The 11,592-nt window shown below is 42.2% G+C and overlaps 1 protein-coding gene across 1 annotated transcript in view; it reads left to right on the plus strand.

The window, feature by feature from the left end:
- The window catches only part of mfsd14a1 (major facilitator superfamily domain containing 14A 1), a 29,916-nt gene extending 19,868 nt beyond the window's left edge, over positions 1-10,048 (plus strand). Inside the window, exons 7-12 of the mRNA XM_036586531.1 lie at positions 1,445-1,558; positions 3,097-3,168; positions 3,254-3,366; positions 5,942-6,039; positions 7,447-7,601; positions 9,517-10,048. Coding sequence (XP_036442424.1) covers positions 1,445-1,558; positions 3,097-3,168; positions 3,254-3,366; positions 5,942-6,039; positions 7,447-7,601; positions 9,517-9,723 — 759 coding nt within the window. The 3' untranslated portion in view covers positions 9,724-10,048. The remainder of the gene's footprint in view (positions 1-1,444; positions 1,559-3,096; positions 3,169-3,253; positions 3,367-5,941; positions 6,040-7,446; positions 7,602-9,516) is intronic.
- The last annotated feature ends 1,544 nt before the right edge of the window (positions 10,049-11,592 follow it).

Raw genomic sequence — 11,592 nt, forward strand, 5'->3', positions numbered from 1 at the left:
GAGCTTTTTAAATGAAACAGTAGAAGCCATATCGCCCCCTACACTTCCTGTAGTGTATTACAGTCTGTCAGAGTGACTGTGTGGATCATATGAACATTATAGAGGCTTTTTAAATGAAACAGTAGAAGCCATATCGCCCCCTACACTTCCTGTAGTGTATTCAGGTGTATCTGTCAGAGTGACTGTATTACTGTTGATTGTTTTAAAGTAAACAATGACTTTTTTCCTGAGATCATCGACAACTAATAATCCTTGCTTCCTTCAGTGAAAACAGTTTCTTAGAAATAAAAAGATATATTTTGGATATATTTGGGGGGAAAAAGAGAGAAATAAAATGACAAATATAACAAACAAATCCCAACAGGTATATGATGGTGCAAGGTTTACAGTGTCAACAGAAGCAGGTGCTGTATTGCTTCCCTAAGGGAAATCAGGGACAGAGCGAGCAGAGTGTTGCGTCAGTCAGTTCGCTGCATTCTGTGCTAAGCTCACATTGTACAGCCAACAATGCTGCTGCGTCTAACACAGCCAACAGGACAAAACCATTCTTCTCATCAGACATTTCAGAGAAACCTAACAGTTTTAAAATAAAAATGGATAATAAAAAATGAAGAAATGTTTTAAACAGCTCTTTGAAAGTTATTGCTAAATGACCCAGAGCACTAAGAGGGTATAACTGAACTGACACTGCTCTAAAATCATTTACAGTTTGCTGATAAAGCCTACTTTTGTCTGTTATATCAAAAAAGCCAATGTTTAAAACACCCTATAATAATACTCTGCAGGGTTTATGCACCTTTTCCAAGGTCAAATTCGAGCACTTTCAAGCTTTTTCCATATGATCTACAGTTTAATTTGAATTGAATTCAGAACCATCAGCCTACTGTGTTTGCACACAGAAGAATTAGACCTCTGCATTTAACCCATCCGTACAGTGAAACACCCACATACATACACATTAGTGAACACTAGGGGGCAGTGAGCACACTTGCCCGGAGCAGTGGGCAGCCCTATCCACGGCACCCGGGGAGCAGTTGGGGGTTAGGTGGCTTGCTCAAGGGCACTTCAGTCACGTACTGTCGGCTGAGGAGATTGAACCGGCGACCTTCCGATCACAAGGCTGGTTCCCTAACCTTTAGCCGATGACTGGACAGTCATTCTGACAGACTGCAATACACTACAGGAAGTGTAGGGGGCGATACGTCTCCAGTGTATTTTTTTCAGCTGTTCTAACAAAATAAACCCCAACCTTCAATTTTTAAGTCCAGTCATTTTAGCGCGGATGTGTCCATAGCATAGGCCCCGCCCCCTCCCTGCATACTTTACTCTGATAGGCTGCACCCAGATGCCTAGCTTTGATTTGACAGTTGACAGTGGTTTTTCACAGAAGAGCTCAAATGATAAACAATCAAAAGACTTTTATCTACTTTGTTTCTTTCTGCAGTCCCTGAGGAAAGTGGGCCAGGACTCCACAGTGCTGCTCATCTGCATTACAGTGTTTCTCTCATATCTCCCCGAGGCTGGACAGTACTCCAGCTTCTTCTTGTACCTGCGACAGGTCAGTGTGGAGATTACATCACACAACAAATGCTTACGGGGCACATGATGGACACTAGTGGGAACCAGTTAGGATAATCCCTTTTGCTAATGCTAACTGGTTGCCAGAAGTGTTAAGCTACGTTCACATTACAAGCCTCGTTGCTCAAATCCGATTTTTGCTCAAATCTGGTCTCTCTGACACGATGGTTCACACTCGTTCAGGTAAGTGACTCAAATCTGTCATTAATGTGACGAACCGGCGTCCTGAAATGACCCTCATGAGCTCATCCTACTCAGTAACGTCACGTGAATGAATCACGATCATCATCAGCACAAACTAACGAGCAGAACGAGCTTCGCTGAGAAGATAATTAACTCTGATCAGCTCTCAGCTTCATTATTAGAGCGAGACGAAGGAGAAAAAGGTGAGATGAGCTGCTTTTCCACCGTTTACAGGCTTTAACTTCTGTTCGGCGCTGCTGCCATGGTAACGCTGAATGATGGCGCAGTGGAGATAAAGCACATGAATTCAGATCTGAGCGTCACATTGAGGTCACATGGCCACGAATCGGATACGTATCCGATCTAGGACCACATATGAAAGTGGCTCAGGTTGGATTTGAAAAGATCAGATTTGCATTTTCACACAGCTCTGAAAACATCAGATCTGAGTCACATTAGGGCAAAAAATCAGATTTGTGCCACTTCAGCCTGGTAATGTGAACACAGCCTTATTCAGGTTTATTCACAGATCTGATCTTTTCAAACTTTCTGACCTGAGACACTTTCGTATAAGGTCGTAGATCAGATTTCATGTGCTTTTTTTTTTCCATCCTTCTTTTTTTGTGCCATCATTCAGCGTTACCATGGCAGCAGCGCCGAACAGAAGTTAAAGCCTGTAAATGGTGGAAAAGCAGCTCATCTCACCTTTTTCTCCTTCGTCTCGCTCTAATAATGAAGCTGAGAGCTGATCAGAGTTAATTATGTTCTCAGCGAAGCTCGTTCTGCTCGTTAGTTTGTGCTGATGATGAACGTGATTCACTCACGTGACGTTACTGAGTAGGATGAGCTCATGAGGGTCATTTCAGAACGCCGGTTCGTCACATTAATGACAGATTTGAGTCACTTACCTAAACAAGTGTGAACCATCATGTCAGAGAGATCGGATCTGAGCAAAAAATCGGATTTGAGCAACGAGGCTTGTAATGTGAACGAAGCCATTATTAGCAACATTAGCCTTAACGTTCATTGGTCAGGAGGATTCTTTTTCAACCATCCATTGACCATTGACTGGGTCCATTGACCTAGTGAACTTGAAATTGTGATGAGGTTATCAGCCTGTTTCATGAAGCCTGTTCCACAAAGTTGACTGTTGTAGCTGAGTTTCAGATGAGTTGCAGCATGCTGTATACTATGCAACTTAAGTAAAATGTAGTTTCACGTAAGTTTCACGCAACTAAAGTTGCATTAAAGTTTCACCATGTAACCCAGCTTTAGGTTGCTGGAACAAACATTAATGACAACAAGAATGATTTATTAATCTGTTCTTTGTTCTAGATAATGGGCTTTTCCCCTGAAAGTGTTGCTGCTTTCATAGCTGTACTAGGATTGCTTTCAATTGTTGCACAGGTTCGTATTTTGCCTATTCAGATTTACGTTTGCATATGTTCTCACAGTGCATGTATTCATTTATTTACCTTTTTCTCCAACTCAGACTGTAGTGTTAAGTTTACTAATGCGTTCCATCGGGAACAAGAACACAATCTTGCTGGGACTGGGGTTCCAGATTCTGCAGCTGGCCTGGTACGGGTTCGGATCAGAGCCGTGGTGAGTCTGAGGATCATTTGGTTCACTATAAAGTCTCGCAGAACCATTGAAGTAAAGGGTTTAAATCTGACCTCACAGCAGCCACGTTTACATGCAGCCTGATATCCGTTAATAATAGCTCAATCGGAATAGAACATGTCCGTGTTTACACTAGACTAGTCTGATTGAGGCCATTCGGAATACAGTTTCTATCTGATTGAACGAGGTGGGTAATCCTGTAAATAATCCGTTAAATAGAAGAATAATATCCGTGTAAACGCCTGTATCTGATTACATTCCCTATCTGAAAGTTTAAGTCCGTTCTGATCATGTTCGTCACGTCATAGTGAAAGTTTATAATGTTCAACATGGCGGAGCAGAAACTGGTCTGCAGAGGAGACGAAGTTTATGCTCTGGTCTTTAAAAGACGGCGGTGGGACGGACGTCCAGCTTATGTGTCTCAGAACACGACGTCTTCCTCTCGGCCTTCTTTAATAAGGACATGTGAAGGACGTTTTCCTGAGTCTGACATCATTTTAAAGCAATTAAAAACACAAGCACTGCTCACTGCTGCTCATCTCACTCTGACTGGACTCAGGTGATGGTTGTTGTCATGGTAACGCTTACACTAAGTGGCTCCCTTCGCATGCGTGTAATTTTGGATCTGATTAATTGTAGTTGCATATAAACAGATTTTGATCAGATTGTTGTGTAGAGTGAGAATAAACACCTCAGTCTTAATCTATAGTTGGAATGTATTCAGTCGGATTAGCAAACATCTTTGCATGTAAACACAGCCAGTGATTCAGTATATTAAGAAGTATCGCAGTTCACCATGATGGTTGAGTCACTGAATATACAAATGTGACTGGAGGACTTTTTAAGGATTTTTATGTAAGTGAGCAGCCAGAGAATATTCTTTTGGCCACAAAACTAGAGCGCACCCTAGTGCTGCACGATAAATGGTATTGTGATGCACAAGTTCCGCGATAGGACACATCGTTGAGGGCTTTGATGAAAGAACAGTTCAGATTACTCCACAGCCGCAAGGCCAAAGTGACGTAATGACATTGGCGGGAACGTAGCGCTAGAAGCCCAACTAGTGCTTCACCTGGTGGAGAGCAAGTAATTTCACACAACTCAAAAACTATTCTGCCCTACCAGCCTGTAAAATGTAATGGCTACTGTTACAACAAACTTGCATCACCATAAGGAACCTTTTAAGTGATTTACAGATGATTTTTTTAAACGTGACTGGAAACCAGAATAGAAAAAGCTGTTCAGGGACTCCTGACTGTTTTTAGACTGAAGCACTTCGTGGAACTCGTACATCTCTCAGACTAAAAATTCTCGACAAGGGGACGCCGTTAACAGGCAAATAGCATTTGATGCTTCATAAGAGCAGCGCTTCACATCAGAGACACTGTCCTTATTCCTTCTTACTTGTGTGCTTGCAATTCTGTTATACACCGATCAGGCATAACACTATGACCACCTCCTTGTTTCTGTTTCTCTGCATACTTTGTTAGCCCCCTTTTACCCTGTTCTTCAGTGGTCAGGACCCCCATGGACCCTCACAGAGCAGGTACTATTTGGGTGGTGGATCATTCTCAGCACTGCAGTGACACTGACGTGGTGGTGGTGTGTTAGTGTGTGTTGCGCTGGTCGGAGTGGATCAGACCCAGCAGTGCTGCTGGAGTGTTTAAACACTGTGTCCACTCACTGTCCACTCTATTAGACTCTCCTACCTTGTCAGTCCACCTTGTAGATGTAAAGTCAGAGACGATAGCTCATCTGCTGCTGCACAGTTTGTGTTGGTCATCCTCTAGTCCTTCATCAGTGGTCACAGGACGCTGCCCACAGGACGCTGTTGGCTGGATATTTTTGGTCGGTGGACTATTCTCAGTCCAGCAGTGACACTGAGGTGTTTAAAAACTCCAGCAGCACTGCTGTGTCTGATCCACTCGTACCAGCACAACACACCCTAACACACCACCACCACATCAGTGTTACTGCAGTGCTGAGAATGATCCACCACCCAAATAGTACCTGCTCTGAGAGGGTCCATGGGGGTCCTGACCACTGAAGAACAGGTTAACAAAGTATCAGAGAAACAGATGGACTACAGTCTGTAACTGTAGAACTACAAAGTGCACCTATATAGTAAGTGGAGCTGATAAAATGGACAATGAGTGTAGAAACAAGGAGGTGGTCATAATGTTATGTCTGATTGGTGTAAGTAGCTATTAGTGTTTGTACAGTAGTGAGTGTTGCTGTTGTAGTTATGTGTTTTTAATTTTTTTTGGCTTTTTGCTTGAAGACAACGTAAAAATAAACTACTTATGGCTCATCCAGTCACAGACCCATGATTTCAGTAATAGTTTATCGCTTGTCTGGATCCAGCAGCTTTATTGAACATCACGTTTTATGTCCATATCGAACATTAAATGTTATTGAATATTGTTATAATTGATTCTGTTCTAACACTCCTGTTTGGCAAAGCAGTTAAATCACCACGTTCGACTGCATTTCTACACTGAGATCATCTGAAGACAGTGTAGTTATTAATGCTGTTCCCCTGTTTTTCTCTCTGCAGGATGATGTGGGCCGCTGGAGCCGTCGCTGCGATGTCCAGCATCACCTTCCCTGCCGTCAGCGCCCTGGTGTCCCGCACGGCCGACCCAGACCAGCAAGGTTTGTTTTCTGTTTCCAACGGTACTTTAAAACTGTTGTTTTCATGTTCTCTCCCAAAAATGTCTCGCAGTCAACTTGAACCAGAAACTAGTATTTTAACCTTTTTAACTCCTTGAGACCACCGGTGGTTCCAAAACGCACTTTGTCATATTCTTCATAACTTTCATATTTCATAAGCTACATTCTAAAGGTGGGGGTCGTATAAGAGCTGTAACTGTCTTCTTTCCAGTCAAATAGATGGGTGATGTAATTTTAAACCCTTATAATAAAAGAAGCTGAACTCAGTTTTTTTTTTCTACTGAAAGTCGACCCATTTTTCCACAAATCTGGGCTATAAACTATAAACAGATGGCGTCTCTTCAGTGATCTGCTCTGTAAACGTTTATTTTTATAAAATAATACAAAGAGCGTCTAAGATTTTTGGCTTTCAGCGGTGAACTGTAAGCATATAGCAATATGTGTGATCATAAAACACATGTTCTGTTAATTTGAGGGGAGCTTTTACAAAAAATAAAAAGTAAAATAAACAATTTACATTAATTTCATGCAGTTACTAAATAATTTGCCTTATGATTTGGTCATGTAAATTCAGATGGACAAACCAAAATATACCCTGGAGAATGAGAGGTTTAGGGGAGCCTGCCCACTTCCTCTTTCTCCCATTACACCAAAAACCTGACTGCAAAAACCCATTGAGCTGGTCCTCAGTGAATGGGAGTGAATGGCCAAACGGCAAAAAATGAAAAATTGTAAATAGTTTCAAGCCATTTGTGTGGCACATTAATTTTGGAACGTAGAAAGATTTAATAAATATAAAAACGTTGCATCAGCTTCTGTTTTTCAGCTCACAGGTTTTGAACATCACTGCTACGGAGTGCTGATTGGTTGTCGTTACTGCTATGGAGTCCTGATTGGTTGGTGAGCTGATCAGCTCATTGGCTGACCAAAGCTCACTGATGTCATGAATGCACATAAGACACTGTTAGAAAATTCTATAGCTGGAGTTCCAAAGTGCTCAGAAATATAAAGTAGTGTTGAAATTGAAGCTCCAACGGAACCTTTCATTTTAGACTCACTCGGTAGCGCCCTCTAGAGTCTGACAAACCCAGAAGACACTGAGGGACAGTTCTCCTGACTACACATTCTCTGCTTTGACCACAGTTGCGGTTCTACAGCCATTATTTCTTCTCTACTTAGTAACCAGCGGTCTGCAGAGTGGCACAGGTGTGATGTAATCAGATATAACTATACGGCTGTAACACTTCTCAACCAGTCAGATGTGTGTGGTCGAAACTGACGTCTGGGTAATACTGCAAATTTAAGGAACAGTAAAGCAGAACAGGGCGCGGTTTTACAGATTGAGGAAGATTGACATGAACTGACCGCTGGGTTTTGTGCTGTGTGCAGGTGTGGGGCAGGGAATGATCACAGGTATCCGCGGCCTCTGTAACGGCCTGGGTCCGGCTCTCTACGGCTTCATCTTCTACATCTTTCACGTGGAGCTGGACGAGGTTCCTGACACTGGTGCTGATGTAGAGCACCACCCTCAGCTCCACCAGCAGGTGAGCCTTTGTTCCCCCTACAGTGGGAAAGGTAATGATGCTGATCTGAAGTCAGCTGTGGGTGGTTCGTCAGATATCCCGTCTGAACTCCAGCTCAAACTGCAACAGAGAGCAGAGCTTAACATTTTACCTTGTCTCAAGCAGTGCTTTATTATATTTGTTTTTTTTTTCTCTATGCTGATGTTTAATATAACAGTTTTATCATTATACAAACATTATAAAGCTGCACTGTAAGATTGTTTTGTTAAAAAGTAGCCTTACTCAGTTTTTTGGTGGCAGTTTTTCGGACCACGTCGTACATCTTTACGTATTAACGCCATACACACAGAGTCAAAACGAAGGTCGAGCTTCATCCTTAGGTCTCACATGCAAGATCAACATTATTCTGATGAAGATGTGATGACAACAGTAGACAATTCACTCACATCCTCAGAAGACGCTCCTTCACCAAGTTTAGACCGAGTTCTCTTTGAATTCTCTTTCAATCATCAGTCATCCGCTCAGGGAAGGGGTCAGAAGCACAACCCACGCTGCAAAATGTTCTTCCGCATGTTATGTGCAGTTACACATTTCTACCACAGAGGTCTCCAAATCCCCAAAAATCCCTTGTTGCTAATTGGGATAGATATACTTTCATTACTTCTTAGTTATGTTAGCCTTGTAGCTCCAGTCCAGAACTAGAGGAGCAAACGCCAGAGACCAAACCTGTCGTTGCTGATTTGCATTAGAAGTAAGCATAGATGTAGAAATGCAATATTTATTTATTTATCACCCATTTTTCTTTAACTTGCAGTTAATAATTAACATTAGTAATAAAGAGTAAACGTTAAACTGAGCAGCTCTGCAGCACCGAACAGTTTTCAATCCAGTGTCCTTTAGTCATGTTATCATTTTGTATTCGTGTGGTTTATTTATTATACATTTCTTTGGCTGTTTTATTTTTTTTCCCATTACTTGATAAAGCTGTTCTTTATATTGTGTGAACATTTTATTAGGAGCAGTCCGAAATTCCATGGAAAAAAATATCTTGTATCACTAACAAGCATTAATAATATTTTTCCTTCTGCTATATCAGACGTCGGCAACATGCGTCTCTTTTACTGCCCTGTTCTCCACAGCAGAATCAGATTTGTAGGTAATAATAAAATAATCCTCCTTTACAGTAAAATAAAGCTCTGCTGATCGTTCAACACAGTTTAACAGTAAATGGTCTTAAACTCTGGAGTTAATGTAGAACTGCTAATTCACCCTTTAACCTAGAAGGTAGGTGCGCAGACTGCTGGTTACATAGCAGCGCCTATCTAGTAGCTAACGAAAGGGCAAAGAGAGAGATTTAAGACCAACATCTGTAATTTGTTGACAAATGGACTGATTTGCATTTATACTCATTTGCACTCAGCTGGTTTCCTGATACCTTTAATCTGCAACGAGAAGCTGAAAAACCCTAAAAAGTTGTGGAGATGAAGTCAGATTCTCATTTGAATTCTCTCATTCCACCTTAAATGGCACCTCAGGCACGGTTTTACTTCAGCCTCGTAAAAGTCGAATGTTTATGAATGAGATTTTACACGAAACTATTCTACGTCTGCGGAAAAGTTTCCTGCCTGAGATGTAAGAAAAGTGATGATAGCTGAGCTAAAGAGTAAAGCAGAGCAAAGTGGTTTCGTTTCTATTATATTTTTAGTCTATACTAGAACATCAGCACATACCGAGACACATTTACAGCCAAGATGGTAAAATGGACGTAAAATGTTGTGCCTGCCGAGGAGGTTTGATTGTTTCTGAAAGGACAAAATGGCTCTTTTTTAACATTTGGGTGGCATGGCCCCTTGTCTGTAACATTTACCGTATCCGAAATATGAGGTTTTATTAAAACAGTGATGATGTGCTGATTTCGTCTTCTCCCTCCTCTTAGAGTGCAATAATCCCTGGTCCTCCGTTCCTGTTCGGCGCCTGCTCTGTGCTCCTGGCCCTCCTGGTGGCGCTCTTCATCCCCGAGCACTCTCACCTGGGCTCCCGCACGGGCAGCTGGAAGAAGCACACGTCGCCCCACGGGCACCCCCACAGCCCCCAGCCGCCGGGGGAGGCCAAGGAGCCCCTCCTGCAGGACACTAACGTCTGATGGACTGCTCGCTGGACGGCCAGAACCAGCTCCCTCTCCAGACTGTAAAACGGGTCGGCAGGTATCGGGGAGAATGTAAAGCTATCAAACGCAAAACTGGCGGTTTTTAAGAAAGAAAATCGTGTACATAGAGGAACATATATTTAATGATGGTTCTGTCCAAAGGCACTGTCGCAATGGCTTGTATTTATTCCTTTTTTTTTTCATTCTTTTCTTTTTCTATTGAGTTTCTGACCATTTTGTGCATTTATGTGATAATTCTACACGGAACCGGCTCACTCAGGGACATGAACCTTGGTCAAGAATGTTTCTGGACGCAGCATCCAGTCTGAAAGACTCCTCAAACAAAAACAGCGTTACAGATCTTAAGCAAAGCGGTTATTCAGATTGGAAGTCTGTACAAACACTTAAACCCTTTTTTTAGGTTAAGACTAGAACACAGGGTGCTCGTGGTCAGTCAGGTGTGCAGGTTCAAATGACCCTGTTAGGAACAGCCTTAATCAACAGCTCAGCTTCAGACTGTGAAAGAGAAGCCATGTGGTGAAATGGAGATTGTTACAGCTTCATTTTTACAGTACCTTTACTTTCATGCTTATCAGGATTGTTGCCTATGTATTATTATTATTATTATTATTATTATTATTATAATTTGTACCACTTTAGCGTTATTGGTGCCTTCCCCAACATGTGGTTGCGTTGTTTAGCACAGCAGTTCTTAATCCTAGTGCTGGGAGCTCCATGCGTTGCGTCTGCTTTATTGCTGCTCACCTGTAATACACCTGATTCAGGTCAGCAGGTAACTGATCTTTTCATGCTCCACTACCTAATGTGTCCTTTCATAGCAACAGTTGCCAGGTTGGGCAAGCTTTACAGAACGGTCAGAAATCTCATTCAGCCTAATTAGAAACTGTAGTGATTTTTGTTCAATCGTGATAAACTAATCTCTAACTTCAGCTCGGTTACACGAAAAACCCAATAATAAAACTACGTCTGATCTGTTCTGACAGTCTGACCGTTCACATTCGTACAAAGTAAATAACAGGATTTTTTGTTTGGTTTGGATTTCAGGTTCTGTTTAAATTGGCTTGAAAACATTTTTGTTTTATGAATTTGTGCTTCTTTGTGTTCTAGCAGGTTGCAGTTTTTGAGCTAGAACCATGAAACCGTGCAGGATCGTAGAGGCTGTACGGGAATAGTGCGCTAGTGCTTTTGGGTCCAATCGCATGTCCAGCCTTGGTTTAAACGATTTTATTTATTTTTTATTTTTTTATTCCCCCCAGGGAAAATTTGTAACCACCTGGGTTACCGTAGCAACAGCCTAGCAACATCTCAGCAACTGCCTTGGATTCCATAGCAACAGCCTAGAAACATCTTAGCAACTCCCTGGGATTCCATAGCAACAGCCTAGAAACATCTTAGCAACTGCCTAGAATTCTATAGCAACGGCCTAGCAACATCTTAGCAACTCCCTGGGATTCCATAGCAACAGCCAAACAACATCTTAGCAACAGCCTAGAAACATCTGAGCAACTCCCTGGGATTCCATAGCAACACCTTGGCAACATCTTAGCAGCCACCAGTAATAACATAGCAACACCCTAGCAACCATTTGGGATTCCAAAGCAACGGCTTTGCCAAGCCGGCTTAAAGTTTGTTGAGTTTTCGCCCTCTAGTTATTTCTGTAAAAGTTCTTATCCAGCTGAGCAACAGTTGCTATGAAAGAATGCATTTGTGGGCGGAGCCTAAATGGGTCAGTTATTCAGCCCTTCCTGAAACTGAGTTTGGTGTATTAGAGGAGATAAACAGATGCAACACGTGGAACAGAGGACTGAACAGAAACCACAAGCTGAACGGATGAGTGCAGCTGAT

Source organism: Colossoma macropomum, unplaced genomic scaffold (assembly GCF_904425465.1).
Source record: "Colossoma macropomum unplaced genomic scaffold, Colossoma_macropomum, whole genome shotgun sequence".
Taxonomy (NCBI): domain Eukaryota; kingdom Metazoa; phylum Chordata; class Actinopteri; order Characiformes; family Serrasalmidae; genus Colossoma; species Colossoma macropomum.